This window comes from Gopherus flavomarginatus, chromosome 4, assembly GCF_025201925.1.
Source record: "Gopherus flavomarginatus isolate rGopFla2 chromosome 4, rGopFla2.mat.asm, whole genome shotgun sequence".
NCBI classification, from domain to species: Eukaryota; Metazoa; Chordata; order Testudines; family Testudinidae; genus Gopherus; species Gopherus flavomarginatus.
Genome location: NC_066620.1, coordinates 140,619,474 through 140,639,646, shown reverse-complemented (window position 1 = coordinate 140,639,646; position 20,173 = coordinate 140,619,474). Strand labels below are relative to the sequence as shown.

At 39.2% G+C, this 20,173-nt stretch overlaps 1 protein-coding gene across 1 annotated transcript in view; it reads right to left on the bottom strand.

Annotated features, from left to right (window-relative positions):
• Positions 1-1,842: 1,842 nt before the first annotated feature.
• The window catches only part of SIM1 (SIM bHLH transcription factor 1), a 58,136-nt gene continuing 39,805 nt past the window's right edge, over positions 1,843-20,173 (bottom strand). Inside the window, exons 9-11 of the mRNA XM_050949269.1 lie at positions 16,081-16,246; positions 8,118-8,523; positions 1,843-2,573 (exon numbers count right to left, since the gene is read on the bottom strand). Of these exons, the coding sequence (XP_050805226.1) occupies positions 1,843-2,573; positions 8,118-8,523; positions 16,081-16,246 (1,303 nt within the window). The remainder of the gene's footprint in view (positions 2,574-8,117; positions 8,524-16,080; positions 16,247-20,173) is intronic.

The window sequence follows — 20,173 nt, the reverse complement described above, 5'->3', positions numbered from 1 at the left end:
AGTCTTCAAGTAAATCTCCACTTGGTGACCCAGATTATTCTTATTTTGCTACCGGTCAGCCTTGCCTTGAAGAGTGATACTTTTGTAATCTATCCAAACCCTCCGTGCAACCTTCTACTTGGTGGATTGTGTCGTATGATCATTGAAAGTAAACTCCCATGCATCTAGCTTCTTTACATTATAAATCAAGCCATTCTCTAGTGCTCATCTCATTTTTACAACGTCCCCCCCTCTTGCCCATACTCTAGGTTGGTATAATCAGGAGGGGCCTTGTCCAGCTCCCACTGAAATCATTTGAAGGATTGTGCAATGACTGTTACTATGATCTTCACTAGCTGCCTTTTTAAGTGCAAGTGTTATATTAGCTCATCTCCAGTCCAACAGTATCTCCCTGATCATAAGGTTTTCAAATATATTTACTTACCTCCTTTGACATATCTCTTAATTTAAGGCAGGTCCCTGCAGGCCCTGATGCTGCAGTCAGTCATCGGACACTGGGGTTTCTTATTCTCCATATTCTCTCAAGACTCTGATTTTTCCTGTAGTACCTTTTTTTCTCTTCCCCTGGTTACTACATGACTGTTCCTGATATCTCTTCCCTATTTTCCTTTGTGAACAAGACAAGAATGAATGCCTTTTTCAAAATCACACCCATCACTTCAGTCAAGAGGTTACCTCTTCCAGCCTTGAGTCCTTACGATCTCCTTCACTTTCTTAATGTGCCCAAATATTTTCTCAGAATTTATCACAGTCACCCTGCAGTCTTCACTTTGTCTGTCTTTGTCTCTTATATTCTTACATTAATATAGCTGTGTTTTATAGTCCTTACAGCCAATTTTCCAATAATTTTATGCAATTCCTCCTATGGTTCTAACTCACTCCTGAATAGTTCAGCCAATTGGAACATTTTTTTCCTCACAGCATATATTTTGTTACATGGTACACATCACTATGAGATTAAACTAATTCATCTTGGACCACTCTCTATTTCAGCTCCTTTTCCCCCTTTCTCTTAGCTAATTTTCTTCCATTCCACTTTTCCAGACATCTCATGTACTCATCCAGAATGTGATCACAGCTCAAAGTATCTACCTGTTACAATCGTATCTTCTGCATTACTCAAAACCAGGCTGAGAACATCCCCCTTTCTGGGTCCTTCTTTTAAATATTGCACGAGGAAGCAGTCCAGTAGCCAGTCATAACTATGTTGCTCAATTTATGTCCTTCAAGTCAAGCAAGTGTGTAATTATGTGTGTGGCTATTCGATAAAGTAATAATTCTGAAGATCTCTCTCTCTTTTTCCTTTTAGCTAGTCCTAGATGCTTTATGCCACTGAGCAACATAACATGGCTAGAGCCTAATGAATAAACAAATCAGTTAATGTACCCATTTGATGTGTATTTTGAAAAGATATATGATCCACATTTTCGCATGTAAAGAATGCATAGCTGTTTGGTGACTAAGACTTGTGGGGCACATGCAATTCAGAGAGTCTGCCCTTAGTAGTATTTTCATCAACTGATTCCAACACAACATGCATGAATTGCTCAGCTGGCCTGACACAATGTGCTCTTAACACAGACCTCCTCTATCTTCTTTTCTATATAATGTGGCAGTAACTTTGACTTTAGCTCCATTCACTGTAACCTTGAATGCCAGTGCTTTTTTTTTTTTTTTTTTTACAGTAACGTATCAACTCACTCATCCTCAGCACCTTAGGTTATTCTCTCTAGTGCAGTGTGATATATCAAATGCTGATAACAACAAGGGCATTAAAACTTATATATCTTCCAATTATATTTCAAAGCCTTTTTTAGAGCACAAAATATTTTAGAAAAAACATCAGCTTCCATTGGTTATTATAACGGATGTCCCCTTGTGTCCCTGTGCTGGATCTTGCTGCATCCTTAAGTGAGAAGTCACATCAAAGTGTGATCCATTACAGCCCAACGAATAGTTTCTAATGGTTTCACTGTCATATAGATGCTCCAGAGCATATCCAGTTAATGTGTAAGCATGCTTGTCAAAGTACTGCCTATGTGAGGTGTAATAGTTTGGAGAAGCTGCTGGATGGTCCCCTGTGGCTTGATGAGGGGACATGTCTGAATGCAGGTAGTCTTTAGCTAATATCAAACTAGATTTAGAAATGCGGTCAGAATTTGGGCTGCTTATCCTAGACAGTGTTGTGGGGCTGTTGTCATAATCATTTTCATGTGGGCTCATAAGCTTTCCATCTCGTTGCTGGATGTGTTCACAAGGAGAGGTGTTGGCAACTGTAGGAACACGACAGACATCCCCTGTCAACTGCTGTGGCTGGTAGTTTGCAAAACAAATGGAGTGCTTTTTCCCTGCTCCATTAATAGAGACCAGCTGATCAGGGGTTGTTTTCTGTAGCTGAAGCCTGTTTTCTTCCTCTTTAATCATTTGCTGGGTAGCTCTTATTAGAGTTTCAATTTTGCTGGGCTCATGTGGACTACTTTGATACTGCTCGGTACGGTATCGGTCTCCTGATTCACTAGCAGAACCAGGATCTGGGGAGCTAACGACACTGTCCTCATCCCAGTGTCCTCTCCCTGCAGAACAGATAAAGAAAGAGAACAAGTCATCAGTTTTGGTTTGTATGTGGATCTCAGAAAGAAGGTAACCAACCTAAAGTCGTCTTTTTAATTAACAATGGGTTGTGTGTTGGTCTTTCTTGTTATTGTTTGCTTTACAGTATCACCTGGAGACCCAAACTGAAATGAAAGTCCCATTGTGCATAAAAGACAGTCAGTCCCTGACACAAAAATTAGACAAGAGGCAATATAAGTACTATTATCCCCCCTTTTTCAGATGGGAAACAGAAGCAGAGGTTAAGTGGCTTCCCCAAGATCGCAAAAGAAGCCCAGAGAAGAGCCAGGAATTCAAATGGGGTCCCCGAGACCCAGACAAGTGCTTTATCTTTAAGACCATTCTTCCTACCACATAAGTATTATAAGGATATAAAACATCAGTTGGGCACAAAACTGCAATTCAGTCTTTCTTAGTTCCAGTCCCAGGTCTAACACCACTAGCCTTGATTTAACCAATGTACATTTACCACCCTCCCCTGTAATATGCAGATAACGCTACTTCTTCAGCGGGATGTTCCGAGAAGAAAGTCTGCTTGATCCGATTTTGAACATAAAGGCCTGATTTTCAATGATAGTCTGTAATTAGGAGGTGTAATTAGCACCTACAATGAATTACGAATACAGCTCGCAGCACTTGGCTGTCTAAGTACCTCTTTGCATCCAGAAAATCAGAGAGTAGATTGAGACTCATCTGAAAATCAGGCCCACAAAAGGCCATATACATTTGTATTCATTATTATTATTATTATTAGACTGTGTCCTTTTGACTCCTTCTGTGCTTTAAATGTAGGTAAAATATATTATAAATCCAGACACTGGGTTTTTGTGTGGCCTTACATAGCACATTATACTTGCTGCCTGGCAATAACAAAGAGAAACAACAAAACAGTTGCCTTTGTGTTCACAGATACAGCAAGTTAGCACTGTACTTAGTTTTGTAATGTAAGAATACTGTTGTCTCAAACATTTAGAATAGGAAAATGTAACCGTGCTTATCTGAAGTTTCCCTTTCTTCAAGTAATAAGGCCCACAGATCTGTTACAGGAAGTGTTCAAGTTGGCTTGCAGTGGAGGGGGCGGAACCAGACCCATCCATCACTTGCAGGAGAGGACTAACCCTATCCCTGAAGAACCTAACAATTGAAAGAATTTCCACAGCGAAGGAAGATAATACTCAACTACAGAGACAATATAATAATGTAACTGGTAAAACACCTGCTAATATATATGTCCATTGCAGAGCACAAGAAGGACTTCTGCAAATTACTGAATGCTATGTTTTGTCTCAGCTTATATAAATGATATTGTCTACTTGGGAGGGCAGGATTTGTGGACCTTATTACTCAAAGAAAGAAAATTTTCAGGTAAGCACCGACAATTTTTTCTATTCTTCTTTGTATTAAGGTCCACATATCTATGAAAGTGGGATGTTATCACCAGTGTGCCTCTAGTGTGGGTGATAAAGTTAATAACTGTGGCAAATACTATATACAGTCCATTCTCTGTGTATATCTGGGATATTATACTGTGGAGCACTCTCTGCTGAAGGCAACATCAGCTAGCTGTAGGCCCATCACCATAGCATCCAAGCACCTAACAAACATTAATGTAGCCTTAATATATACTATTGAAAAAGGGAATTATTATTGACCATATTCTGATCCCTTTGCTCACAGTGAGTAGCTCCTTACCTCCCAAATGGGCCCATTGGCTTCATGTGGATGCTTATGGAGAAAGCCTTCAATGTGAGTGAAGGTATCAGAATTTGTCCCAAAGGGATTATTTGTATAAGTGTTCATCCTCAAGAATAAGTGGCTCAAAATCTGGCCCTAAGTAACTTGCCCAAGGTCCCACAAGAAGTCTGAGAGTTTTTCTCTGCCTAAGACAACAGTAGCTTTGCCTTTTCTGGTTCCTACTTGTTTAGAAAAAACTTGGTGGATATATTGTCTGTTGTGGCCAATATACACCCATTGTCCATGGAGAGAACCAGTTGCCTGAGTCCATAACAAATAGTTCTGAGCTCTCATGCTGTACCTCTATTGCCAGGGCCATGTTCCCTGGATTGTCTGTGACCCCACAAAGAAGTGCCCTATACTTCCAGGCTGGCAGCATTGTCATAACTGTGTCTGATTTATGAAGCACTTTTCCCACTTTCACTGATGGGTCGGATAATATGGAATATGGAAAGGACTGAAGAAAATTCTGGAGAGTTCTCAGTTTGCCTGTGGTTCACTGTAGTGTATCTATGTACAATGCTATCATGTCCAAGAGGAACACAAATGACTGTACTAGAGGCACTGTAGTACAACTCACTTCCTGTGTGAGTATTTACAATTCGTCTTGCTACTCCTCCAAGAATATCACCCTATGCTTATTTGGAATCCAAATCTCACACTGAGCATCTAGTATCAATTTAGCTCTGGATGGGACACTGAGAAAGGGGTAAATATGGTTCCCTTCTTGTTTGAGAGCTATTATTAGTACCACAAATGTCTTTGCACACTATCCAAAAGGTAAGGACTTGTATTGGAAGTGATGTTATCCTTTGGCATCGCAAGATAACTTTCTGTGGGATGGTAATGATGGAATATGGACTTATGCCTCCTTTCGACTACAAGTAACAGAAAAATATTGCTGATCATTGCTGGGATGAATTTCAGAGTCTTCATCTTAAATTTCCATTTTTTTTAAATGTGTTCAAATGCTTAAAATCCAGCACTTTTCTGCTTCTGCCCAATCTCTTTTTGACTCTTTTTGAACAGGATGGAGTATAGGTCTTTGCCCTCCTCAAAAGAGAATATTGATTCCATAGCCCCTTATCTATATGGAGATGGTGTAAATAGCTTCTTCCTGTCCCATTTCTTTCCTGGATAGGTTGAGTTAGAGTAGAAAATGAATCTATATCTAGGCTTCTTATGAAATTCTAATGAGTATCCTTCTGGAGAGGTCTGGGACATGTTTATCCAATATGAACAGTGCTCATTGTTCTGCACACTGGAAAGGATATGAATCATGATGTTAAGAAGGCTGGATATTGTGTGGTAAACTACAACCTCCTCCAGTCTGTTCTTTCTCTCTCTAATGTAGTGGTTGTCCCTCTAGTTGTACAAGGAACTTTTTTATATTTGAAATGTGGCTTTTTCTCTCTTCTTTAGTGCCTACCAAAGGCTAGTGTTCTTTTGTCTTCTCCAAATACTCCAATCCCCTCTTCCCCCCACCCTCCGTAGTTTATCAGTTCTCCAAAATACTTTCTGACAGAGTATTTTGAAACACACAGGAAAGATGTTCTCTTGCACTTGTGCTTTCTACAAGGGAAACCAGAAGCAGAACATTGTATTGTAACATATTGCTCTTGCTGAGAAATGTAGTGCATCAAGGGATGCATCTAAAACAAGTTCTGTCACCAAGAAGATTTTTCAGACAAAGGGCCCTAGACCACCAGCTTCCTTGGTCTTGAGGAGAATGAGATGCTAAAACATATCTGTCCATGAAAAGGTAGAGCAGGCAAAATATTTGGAGGCAGCTGAAGCCCTCAAAGTTGGCCAAACTGGCCTTAGAATTTCTTCTAAGGCATGAATCAACTGTCCAGTCCACGGAACCCTTCGAAGAAAATCCCCATTTGTGGGAATCGCTTATAATAAAGAAAAGAGCTGAGTTCATTTGGGGGAGAAACAACACATTTTATGTAGACTTTTTAGAACCTTTTGTCTTGTTCGTTTAACCTTTCTCGGCTTTGGAGGAGACTCACATTTCTTCTTAGTGACATCCTCCAGAGCTTCATGAAGAGGGATGTATGGTTCCAATTTAGATCCAGAAGAAATATTATGTGTTCATTTCTTAGGAGATGTAAGAGGTTGATTCCAATAGTTTGTCAGTAGTGTGGTTTGGAACTGCCTGTCTGCAACTGTGGAGGCAGAGTGAAAATGGTAGGCTCTTCAGAACATGGGACATTCCCTTCCTGATAGTGACTGACAGGTCTGGTTCTGCCCCCAAAGCTACATGCAGGCTGATGATCCACTGTAATAGATCTGTGGAGCTTCATACAATGAGGAATTATTTGAAGCATCTGAAATAAAAGTTAACCTAAGAAGCAAATCAAAACTAAGCTCTATTTTTGGCTTTCTTTGATTGTCTGTGGTAAAAAAGTGATAAACATATTTTTATCATATCTGTAAGAACTACACTATATCCATAAATAATATTTTACATTACTCTATTAGCATGATCACCAACAATTATAACATGAGAAATATATATATCAAAGTGTATGTCTATAGCTGAGAAATCAACTCACACGTCTCATTTCTCATATTGGGAAGAAAAAGCTAGATGAACTCATGAATATCAATATTAGGGAGCAGAATACAAGGAAGTGCAATAGCTTATCACAAACAGAAAGCCGCAGAACAGTACTAACCAGAGGTCTCTATTCTTCCTTCTCTTTCTTTCAGACTGTATTTCCTTGAATCTGCTATTTCATTTTCTCTCTCGGCATATTTTTTTTTCTTACTGGAATGAAACAGTACCTATTCTTTCTAAATTTATAATGCCACATGCTAAAAGTCAATGGAGCTATGCCAATTTACAATAGCTGAGGATTTGGCCCTATATACAGTGCTCTCACTTTAGGTTCTTTAGGTAATACCTAGTGCTGCAATCCAGTTCTTTTTTCAATATTCACAACTACTACTACATTGGACTGCCACAAATAGTCTATAATTATCTCCATGCTTCTCATGGCTTTTTTTTTTTTTTTTTTTTTTTTGCTAATTTGTATATGAAACAGCTGCAGCACAAGGTAGGTTGTGATGGATAATGCTCAAAAAGTTTGGAAGTACAATTTGGTTTGGATAAGCACCTGGTATTCTGAGTGTTTATGTGAATTTTATCCAAACCTCTTGACTCTATCAAATCAAGATAAGGGCTTCTTTTGATGTTTCTAATACTCTTTTAGTCTGGCAGGAATTACTTGGAAAACAGTCTGTCTTGGTTGTTGTTGGTTTTGGTTTTTTTTGTTTTTTCCAGCATAGTTACTTCTAGTCCAAGACAGGACCAGTGGAAGGGATCAAAAGTTTAAAAAGTAAAAAAGAGGGGAAAAATCTCCAATTTTTTTCCAAACTACAGAACATATTAAATTTCGGTTTGGTTCTGGATAAAAGTTTGAGTTAGTTCTTATTCTGTCCAAATTTGCTCAGCCTTCACTCAATGTAATAAAACATGTATGCTAAGTGCACCTCTTCACATGTTTGCTAAGATTTCACTTACTATGCGTTCCTAACTAAATTTCACAGTTAAAGAAATATGGAACAAATAGAATATTTTACGATTTAGGCTAGATCATCAAAACCCAGACTTGCACCTTCACAACTCCCAGTTCATACACACAAATCCTGACTTGAGCACACACATCAGGAGTCACACGTATACAAGTTGGGCATGTTTAAGTCAGTCCTTTGAAAATCTGCCTCTATACTGCTATAGCGCCATTTCAGCAATTATCTCTTACCATGTATCCTGTGAACTGAAGTGATGTGGGGCATGCTGTTTTCATATGCTTCTCTGCTTTCAGGGGAAGCTTTTGTCAGGGGCAATGCTGAACGAGAACCCCACCAAGTATCCCTTCCAGGCTGCGGTGTGCCCAGGAAATATCTACCAGCCTCACACCTGCCACCTTCACAGGCCTGAGTATGGAAATGTCTATCATCAGTCAACCTGGAATGGTCAAGTGCAAAACCATAGCAGAGAGAGCTGCGGTCTGAGTACTGTCTATAGGCACAGGAGACATCATGGTGTTGAGAGCTTGGCCTTTCAGCAGGTTCCAGTAATTGTGGAGAGGCAGTATCAGTTAGTGGACTTCCACCCCATTGGCTCTCATGGTCAGATTCAGATCTTTCTGTGTGAAATCCAGAATACTGTAACACAAAAGGAAAGACAGAGGTATAACTAAATCTGAACAAGACACCATAAGCAACTAGACTGGGGGAAAGGTTGCTCTTCTTCTGATGGGGACTCATTTCACAGTCTTTCCCTGTACAGCATTCTGTGATGAGCCCATACTCGACAAGGCAGACATCAGAAAACATCTTCCTCCCCCATTTAAAAAGCCCTCTTATGACATGTGAAGTCTAGCTCACCAAATTCAACACTGATGTTCAATAATTCAGCTCCCTCCTTCCTTTCAAAAGCGGTTTTTAAATGGATTGAAATAACCTCTCGCCCTGAACACGCGCTCATCTCCAAACCAAAATTGAACCTGTTTTGAAATTCCTATTTCATGATCCCTGTCCCTTCTATATATCTCACTTTCTTACCTGTGGTGGCAGATCTTCTCAGAGTTTCCTTTCTCACCTACTGCTGATGGAAAGAAAGGTTTCACCGCCCTCAGGGATTTCAAAATACTGTGGAGAAAAGCTCCAGAGTGCTCCTCAATTTTAAAGCAGCGGATCAGCAGGATCCCAAAGGGTTACACTGCCCTCCTGCATGAGAGCAAGGAAACAAACTACTGGAGACTATTTACCAGAAGAGGAGACCATTTACCAGATCAGGGGAAGAGGGTTATCTGGTCACCCCCACTTCAGAATAATACTGAATGGTGGGTGCAGAGAACACAAAGGGCAGACAGAATCAGGACCTATCTAGGGGGAGGAAGAGATATAGGGCCAATTGGAGCAAGGAGGGTTGTGCTTAGAGGGAGTTAAAGGTAAAGCTAAATTTTGGATAAGCATATGAATTCACAGATGCTTTTCTGAATAAATAATGATTATTACAGCTTATGTATCTTTCTATTAATTTTTGCCATCAAAACATGAGGATCATTTTCTTACATCAGCTATAGACAAGATTATGGAATGGGATGGGACCAAAACATGCAACTCTCATCTCCCTAGTACTGCATATCAATGCCACAAATCAATATGCTTAAAAGAACCTGTAATTCTCAACTCCTCTCACTCCCCCTGTAAATACCCAGTAACCTCTCTTTTGGTACAAGTCAAATTTCTCTCCTAAAACACAAGCTACCTTCTCTTTCATTAAACTGAGTTGCTATGAAACTCCTCACTATCAAACAGAATCAAGGTCAATGCACTTACCAATCAAAACTACTGACCATATGTTTGACTTCAGGAAAGTTAAACCATCTGTGCAACTCCAGCAGTGGAACTATTTGGTCAGAGAGGGGGGCAGGGACGTGTGCGTGTTTTTAATTGCTTATTTCTGCAGCATTTTGAGTTATAAACTCTGTTTCTTGACAAAAAAACTAACATGAGTCTAACTGAGAAATGCTAGCAGCTTTGCATAGCCCAGTCATGTTTTGTTATTTGTTCACAAAAGAAAATTCAATGCAAAAGACCTACCTACAGACTTATGGGCAGAAGACATGCAGGGTGGGGCAAATGACTAACAGTCCAGTACAACCCTATTTATCTCACAGTCTTACGGAACACCAGACCCTTTCAGATATATAACTTTTAGATGAAGATGAGGGAACAAGAGGCAACAAATTAGTCCCTTTAAAACCAGCCTGGAAAATCATCCAACATTCTGCGCCAGGAATATAGAGTTCTCGGCCTTTGATGGCTAAGATCAGCTGTTAGTTGGAATATAATATCATGATATTATACCTTACCCTCCCTTAGCTCACATAAATGGACTTCAGTTAGCTGTTAATTTTTGTTAATTGGTGTAGCATTGTGTGCCAAACTAGTAAATAAACTCTTCTCTGCTCTTCCGAGCACGAACATCCTCAAACTTTTCTGTGACAAGGACATAGAGTTTGTTTTGAAAAGTTTTCACACAAAAATTTATTTTGGTCAATTTTTTTAAATTTTTTCCACAAAAAAATTGAAAATGCTTTGGTAAAAGTTTTCACTAAAAATAAAAAATGCTTTTCGGTTCAGTTTTTGGATTGCGGTTTTCAAAAACTGTTTTGTTTTTTTTTTTACCAAAAATAGAATGGTTTCACTATTTTATTTTATTTTTTTTAAAAAGATACTTTTTGGGAAAAAAACATGATTTCACATGAAAAATAATTGGCATTAATTTTTTTGTCAAAATGAATTTCCAATGGAAAACTGAAATTTTCCATAGGAAGGGGAAGTAGGGGCATCAGGTTCCCAAACCACTACTCTCATGAGACAATGCTCCCCAATGGGAAAATGCAGTTTAATGTTGTACTGACTAGAAATGAAGTGTTTTGACATTCCCAAGTTCAGAATGTTGCATTTCAATCAAAAATGTCAAACGATTACATTTCAATATTTTGAATAGCAATTTTTCAGAACTTCTGTTCCACAAAACTTTTTGAATTTAAACTTTTCATTTTAATTTGGGATGACAATAAAATGTTGAAATGTTAGAATTTCTCACAGGGTGAACATTCCTAATATTGCTCAGCTTTCATGGGCATTTTTTTTCTCCAGGCTCTATTATGCAGCTACATTGCTACCAAGATGGAAAGAGTTTTTGTCCCTAATGATATATTTAGGTTGCAATGAAAATGTGTTTGACTTCTGTGGTGAACTTCTTCACATAGGTAAAAATAAGAGTGAATTCAACAGGTCTCACACACATCTCACAGAGCAGGGAACCATTCCAAAGGGCACATATCCAATGTATCAGAAATGAACCAGGTAATGGCCATATAGCCAAGTAACCAAAACTAGCAAGACTTTGTACTTGATGTAAAAGGTGATCATCTGAGACCTGACCTGGAGCTGCTAGGCTCTGGGCGAAATTAAATTAAAACAATGAGTTATTTGTGGCTCACATGATCTAGACATAACCTAAAACATTTTTTTAAAGCTTCTCCAGTTGGCATTATTAAGCTGTCTCTACTGCTGCCTTCCCACCCTTATGTCTTCTGGGAACATGATGTTCACAGGTGGGATCACTTATGTGGGTAAAGTGTGACTTTCCTCAGTGGTAGTTTTAGGCAGTTGTAAAGGAGCAGCTCTGAGCTCTGCTGAAACAAAAATGAAAATGGCTCCTCTCAAATTAGAATTAGGCTCAATTAGCCCAGGTGATGAAAGGGCACAGAAAACTGAATTTGGTTTCAATAGCAATCTGGCCAATCACAAGCAGAGAAACCATTGTATACTGCAAAGAAACTGCTCCTGCATAATTGAAAATTTTCAGCTTTGCTCAGTTTTCTCCATATCTGCTCTCAGGCAGCACTTTTTAGACATGTGGCTTGTTTAATCAAATTAAGTGATAAAGGTTGGGACAAGATGAAGGACTTCTTTGGCCTGAGACAATGCCTGAAATCAATCACACCTTCCAAAGCTAAAAATATTGTTGGCAGAAAAGGAATAACAATGAATTCAAATGATCTATTTTAGACCACTTCCAGTCCTTCAACTGCTTCCTGCTGGGCTGCCAGCTCCTGACAGACTGACCTGGCACTTCCAGACACTACAGCTGTCTTCCAAAATGTTAGTTCAGTGTGCCAGCCTGATGAGAAGTGATCAGAGGATTAGCATCGACCCAGAGAGGGATCATTTGGACTCACTGATGCTCCTTTTATCCCAGAGAATTTTCGGGAGGGTTTTATTTGGGGGGGTAAAAAGAGGAAGAAATCAATCCTCCCATGGCTATCTAAAGCTTAGTTTAAGAGATGCCATAAAAATGTATTAGGCTACAATATTTTTTGTCGCTTTTCCCCTACCAGACACACACCTGACCTCCCATTTCATAATACTGAATACAAGTGTCTCATTGGCCTCAGCCCTCATCCTTCCATAGATAGCAACAACAGCCAGCTTCACACACAATGCCAGACATTCATGCAATGGATGTTACAGTTATCTAATTTCCTGGCAGCCTGCTCAGGTTTTTATCATTATAAACTGTTAAATATACAGTGAAATCCTCTCAGAGCGGAGTCCTCTTTTCCATGAAAAACTTTCACTAGATGAGGCGTTAGCAGCTTTTCCCCTTGATTTGTGTCTTAGCCATGAGAAAAAACATCACAGATGCGGGCTGCATTGTACTAAGAACATATGCATGCTTTTAAATCACTTTTATCTTTCTTCTTACTAATGTAACCCTGAAATGTAAAATATGTCCTTTTTGCATTCACTATTATAGGCAGAACAGATGGTGAAAGGCTTAGATTAAAGTAATACAGCATGTCCATTAAAATAACCCCCACTGCTGGTGAGTCTTCACCAGATCAGGAGTTATGTTTACTATAAAAAAGGGTTTTGCTTTGCTGTTTGGAATACATTGGCAGTTGCCAAAGCTTTAGGCTATAGCAAGAAACAGTAAACAAATGAGAGGCAGTCTAGCATGGGCCCCAATCCTAATGTCCTTACATAGCCCTTTAAAACAGTGGGTGATTTGGCTGAGTGAGAATGCGTATGGGTTGCAGAACGAATCCCAACGATTCCTTTTAGAGTGAATGTAGAGCAAAATTGGCATCAACATCAATTGCATGGCAACTTAGCAATAATTAATGTGCACTTATAGGGCAGTGTTATTGCTACAGTAAAAAAAAGTATATGGTCTAATAATTACTAAAAACCCAACCGCTATTGAATATAGTCTTCGCCAAAGAGAACTAAGGAAGAGGTTTAGACAAAGCAATAAAGACTGATCAAAATCTGACCATAAAAGGTTTCCATCTGAGGCTGAGAACTTCCAACTTTTCCTTTAAATGATCATTACTAATGGAAGATTAAACTCCAAAGCAATTATTCAGATGATCTCAATTAAAACGTTTTGCCAATCTTGCTATTTCCTGTGTACAGAATAAATGAGGCCCAGGGCTAGATCTTTGGGATATAGAATAAATGAGGTCCAGAGCTAGATTTTGGGAGACCTCAAATAGAATTATAGTAATGAGGCTGAGGAGAAGGAAAGGGATATCCTTTCGTCAACTCAGTCATTCCTTTCTCTAATAACCCCAACAGTCTCTCATCCCTTCCTTCTTCTATCCTCTTTCCTGTATTTAATCTCTCCACCTCTATAATCAGGCTCCACAAGCAGATCAGTGCATTCAGACAGCAGCAGACCGCACAATCACATAATGAATATTGGTCTGCCCTAGAATTTGGCAGTCCCTTCTCCCACCCTGAGGCAGGCTTTGCAGGTCCCTGTTCTGCTATAATCAATTTGAATTAAACAAATTCTGACAAGCACTTGCAATTCGACAAAGTTACTTTCGGTGAAAAAGATTCTAGTAGAAAGATTCTGCTCTGCAAATACCCTGGTCCACCTTATTCAGCAGTAATATGAGGTTTAAGAAAAATGTAAACATTGTGTTAAGTGAGCCGAGCTCCACTTCTCCTGCCCATGTAATGACCATGCAACTGAGATTTATTAAAATCTGCTTTTCTTACAGTCCACATCTCATGTAGCTGCCCTAGTGGCACACAGCTGGCAAAGGTTCTCAGTAAAGCATTTTTTTCCCCTGCTTTTTCTTCTAAGAGTAAGGAAGCAAGGGGGCACATAGTTAAAAACCCCAGGTACTATTAAAATACCCACTGACAGCTGGGTAACCCCAAGGGATCTTCATGTTCAATGGCCCTAATTTTAGTAAGAATTCCCACCTCCAAAAAAAACAGGCTCTGCATGTGAGCCAAAACCACTGCCATCATTTTACAGCCATGCTTTTGAGTCACTCTCCATTTCTCCACAACTGAGTGACTGATTATGTGGGCTGGAAACTGATGGGCACAGGCAATACCACCTGCTGCAAGTTCTTTACAACAGCTTCAGTTGGTCTTTCAACAGTTTATTCAGTGACTGGAAGGGATGAGGTACAGACAAGCTGCCAGCATTGCTTGTGGTGGGGTGCTATAATGTACAGCATGACCATTTTTCAAGAAATTGGCAACCAGCACTGTTGCCGCTTTATATATGACAAAATCTATGACATGACTTTCCTATCAGTTTAACCGGTGATAAGGATGTAAATTGAAATGGAGACTAACCATACAGGCAACAACTGCTACTAAATTAAGGCCCAAATACATGTGGGTTGCTAAAGGTGCTAGCAAAAGAAAATTTTTGGTGGTCAGGAGGAAGAATCTAATCTCAGGTCGGGGGCAGGGGGAAGGCTTTGGATAAAACTAACAGTAGTGAACATGGCCTATCAAGAGACAATGCAAAACAATGGATGAGTTCAGATGCCCAAAAGATAAACAGTTGAACACCTCATTGGGAATATTTTGTAGATTAAAATTTTGAGAATTTTTAAACACATTTTATTAGAACTATTCATTGTGGAGCATTCAGGAGGAAAGGCTATTCTGGACCAAGACCTGAGTAACACACAAGAGTGTAATGTGATCAAAATATGAAGTAACAGTAACTATAATGACCATTTTAAAAATTGGCTTCACAAAGTTAGGAGGTCCCCTGAGGTGCCAAAATAAGTATCCCCATTTTAAAAGTACTTGATACCTAGCAGCTCTCACTGCAGTAAGTTAAAACTGCTGGGTCCTCAGCACTTCTGAAAAACAGGCCACTTATTTAAGCACCACAGTATGAACACAGATTCCTCAGTTTAAGAACCCAGTTTTGCAAATATTGGTCTTGCAGGGAGATCATATCAAGAGATAACACTACGGGCCAAGTATTCAACTGGACTCTTTGCAGGCATCCACAACTATCTGACTATCACCCCTTACTCATGCAACTATCTCCACTTGGAGCACATGAGTAAGGCCCTCAGGACTGGGCTCAATGTTTGGTAGCCACAACAGTGTGTATGCTCAACAAACCATACTTTCCTGATCAAATATGGGGTTCTGTGCAGCCAAAGTGTTGTATGAACAGATTTTTGCAAGCACGTCTTTGGAGATCCATTGGAAATTTGACCCGATACAATAGTCAAGGGATTTTTTTTTAAATGTAAGCCTGAATATGAAAAAAAGGGAATTAAAGTCTATTAAAACCTAACACCATCTGCCTGTATTTCCTTTTCCCATTCACAACTTTGTGCCTTCTTCCTCCAGTTCACCAAGCCATATCATCCTAACCCCTCCTAGAAATTCACTTCTTTTAGCAAATATTTCACCACTAGTCTCCACTCATGTGCTTCCTAGTGCCTTTCATTCTCCTGATAAATTATAGGGCTAGAAAAACAGTTTAAGAAAAAATAGGATCATACCATAACTGGATAATTCAAACAGGCACAACTCAAAGTCCCCAGATACCAAACAACAAAAATGCTATACCAAAAGCTTTTTCAACTCTGTACTTGTCCCTCCCCCATGAAATCCCCACCATATATTACTGATGATTATTTATTGATGTTGCACTACACTGTACATGGTATTTTACAATTAACAACACATTCCTGCCCTAAAGATCTTATAGTCTAAGGACCCAATTCTGCCACCCTTTATTTATGTTGAGGGGTACTTTCTTCAGCGCATTCTAATTTCCTGCTTGAAGTCAGCCAAAATGAAGTTATGAAGTAAAGAAAGCTTTGTAATATAAACATGTTGTTCAAAGACAGCTACCTGTGGATACGGTGATGTCCTTGATTTTGACTTTGTGCTTGCGAGCCGTGATTTGCTGCCCTTTCTGTTGTCCGTTATGGTTGGAGTTGAATTTGCGTATGAGAATGATGGCTTGGTTGCTGTCACCTGATCCAGGGAGAGTTGTAGTCCTTTATATTCAGTATCTCTATTAAAGGCAGAAGTAGAAGACATAAACTCACTCTATATTTTAATCAGACATGTTTTCCTTTTTGGTGGGGAATGGATACAAACAGTATCTAAAGGAGAGATATCCAGGACAACTGTATAGCTTTAAGTATCAGAGGGGTAGCCTTGTTAGTCTGGATCTGTAAAAAGCAACAGAGAATCCTGTGGGCACCTTATAGACTAACAAATGTATTGGAGAGTAAGCTTTTGTGGGTGAATACCCACTTCATCAGACACATGCGTGGGTATTCACCCACGAAAGCCTATGCTCCAATACTTTTGTTAGTCTCTAAGGTGTCACAGAACTCTTTGTTGCTTTGTATAGCTTTAGTTTTTCTCTACAATATGTATTATTAGAAAAGCCTAAAAATGCAACTAATGTCTCATTCTGTTATACAGAGAAATTGTGGACTCAGAGGTAGAGCTGGTCAGAGAAACTCTGACAGAACCATATACCATTGGAATATATGGTTCCTTTGAAATCAAAATGCTTCATAAAATTGGTTGGTTGGTTCCAGAATTTCATTTTGGAAGGAAAACAGGATAAAAGTTCTGCCAGTGTCAAAACAGATCGTTATGACATTTTTGAAACAAAAGATTTCAGTTAATCCAAAATGAATTTTTTTTCTGGAATTTTTTCTCACAGAGCATTTCCAAAATTTCAGGTTTCACTCTGATTCAGAGCCAAAAAAAATCTTCACAAAACGAAACTCCCATCTTTTGTACAGCATTACTCAAAAGATGTACAGACAAGTAACAAACGATGTGCTATGCAGTTATCATTTGTATCAGAGAATAAAAGTGACAGAGAGGGCCAGATTCCTCAAAGTTGAATGATCACACATACACAAAGCTGTTCCTTTGCTCAAAGTGTATGTTAAATACACTTGTTTAATGTTTCATGATAAATTCATTCAGAACACTATGTTACTGGGGAGGGTGCAGGAATCCTGCATATTTCACTGTCTAGCTAGAAGCTGGAAGTAGCTACCGTGGCACATATTTAAAAAATGATTTTCCTATAACTATTTTATGGCTCTAAAAAATGTCTACACAAAAGTGTTCTTGTTTTTTTTACTTTGGAAATATGGTTATCTTATACACCGCACTCTCCCCATCTTGGCACTCCACTTTCTTCAGTAATACAAATCAGTGATGATGGGGACTTTTGAAAATATTACAAGGCAGTGAGTTTGTAACTATGCAGTTAAAGGGGTGTAGATGGGTTGTTGTTTTTTTTAAACAGACACATATACAACTACCAGTGACAGAACAGTAAATCTAGGGATTTGTTAATATTATTTTGGCAATCTCTGAATTCAAATTGCTGTAATTTGTGAGATCATATCATTCATTATTCCCAAGCATTCAGGCAATTGATGAATATTTGTGAATATGTTTGCAAATCTTGAAACTTTCATAAATTATCCATCCAAAAATTTACTATTCATTTAAAGATCTTCAATAATCCAATCTGGGAGAACTGAAAAAAATACCGTGAAACTTAAATTACCAATCACTGAGTAGCCAAAAATACCAGTTCACAAAATCAGGTTATTCATTCAAACTTTTTAGTGAATAATTTATACAAATACATTCTAAGAAAATCTGCAATAGTTCATAATGATTTGCTAACCAAAACGGGATAAATTCTTAGGATAGAATTATGCCCTTGATCTACGTGACTCTGTGAGGGGAACAGGAAGTGAGCAGCCTCCATCTCTCGGCATGATTGCATAGAAACTACTCTGATCATGGCTTGTGGAGAAGGAAGAAAGTAAGAAGCTGCATTCTGCATCCTGCCTCCCACAAACCAGCAGCAAAGTGGGAGGAGCCATGGCTCTGCCTCTGCTTTGTGCCAGTCAACAGAGCAAGAGGAGGACAGGGGAGGAATTGTGACTCTCAGTTCTTTTCTGGGGCAGTGCAGTTGCACGTTGCCTCATACTCAGGACTGAATCTAAAGGTTCAGTCTAGCCCTTAATGAAAACTATTAATAACAAATCATTCAACAATCTCCACCTACCATATCCTGAACCATAATCATACGTACATTGATGTAAGCCATGCTGGTTAAAAATATACATAAACTGTGCCCCAGCCTCTGCGTTTCTCTGCTTAGTACAATGAAACTCTTTCAAATAAAATACCATGGCTGCAGGGACAAACCTGATAAATGACTGAAAACGTCCATATATTCAAATGATTAAATATGATGAATCTCTGAATAACTACACAAATAAACCTGCTGAACAGACAAGTTAATTTATGGTCAATACATCTATTCCAGACTAAAACTTGTTTGTACCAGGTAATCAACAAACCTGTTAGTAGAACAGATTTCCTATTGAAGGCCTCGTCTCTCCGACAAGAAACATACCGTACAGTATAAATGAGCCACTGTAATTAGAGCAGTAGCTAGGTACAGTATCTCCCGTTTACAACAGACAGATGTTTCCATAGTGTATAATTAATGTTTTGTAATGCTTAGCTACTTCTTTAAGGAATTCATTTCTCCAAACATTGACTTTAATGGAGATGGGACTGTGCCATATTTGGATCTGTGTTTCAAACCCTCACAATATTCTGAGTGTTTGGATCAAGGATTTTGGTTTGGCTTATTAGACAAGGAAAGCCCAGCAACAAAATTTGGAGCCCTGTTTTTATCCTCATTAATTTGGGCAGTGATTGGATTCAGGGTTGTGGTGCAGGCCTATTTCTATGCACAAGGCATCTGTTTCTGCACAGTTGACTGCTACAAATTTGCTCTTCGATTGCATGAAAGGTCAAATGCAATATTAAAATGAAGGATGCTAACATTCTGTAGTTAGTCTTTATGTTTAATTATTAAAACATCACAGTGTATTATAATTGGTCTTCAAAAAAATGTTCATAACTTCCAACTCTGACCCAACACCTTTCCTGTGGCAACAACACTGCAGGGAAAATTATTAGGACAAAACTAAGGAGACAACATGTTCACAACTTTGCTGGTAAGCACCAGGGTTGTTTTGTTAGTGTGTCTGCTCCCTCTCCCACAGTATCGATATGATATAAACGGATAATCCAACCTTGTTGGCTACCCACTCCTCCTACTACAACTTAGCCCTCTCAGCTCCACATCCACCCTGGAACAGAAGGCTTCACAGGAATACAAAGTACCACTTCATTATAACAAAGACGAAGACAAAAGGCGATGGGAAGAAACGGCCCCCCACCACTACTTGCATCACAATCCACTACTCCAATACTATCCCTTGTCAGCTGCACCTGTTTAAGTACCAACATATAAATCTTCCAAACTACAATGCAGCACAACACTGTCAGGCCTTTGGGATCTGGGGAACTGTAACACCAGCACCTTCAAATGACCTTGAACCACACTATCCCACCCCTTCCCTAATCTCCACTATCACTGGGTTGAGAACATGTCCCACAAGAACACTGTATGCTACAATAAATCCTAAAGCTAACTGCTTAATCGGTAACCTCAGTAAACAGAGGAGAAGAAAATAAGAGCCTGAAGCTCCTGCAGCTGAATGCAAAGTCAGTGGCCACCATCTATCATCTAATTTTGGATGGAGCACATGATCCTGCTTACATCATTAAAACATGGTTCAGTGCCACCTGCAACCCTACCCTGGCGCCACTAGTCCCCACAGGATACTCTACATCACATCTGAAGACAGATTTCAGAATGCATCAGAAAAAAAAGACAAGACATTGAGTAGCAGTTCTGCTCCCCTCCATCCTCGGATGCAGAAGACATTTCATCTCAGACACAACAACATTTGATTGAATCCATATGATTTGTGAGGCAGAGGATAAGAGGAACATCAGACTGCTTGTGAGGTACATAACTGCAGCTGAAAACTTTGTCCTCTTCATAGAGGATTGTACAAAGCTGCTG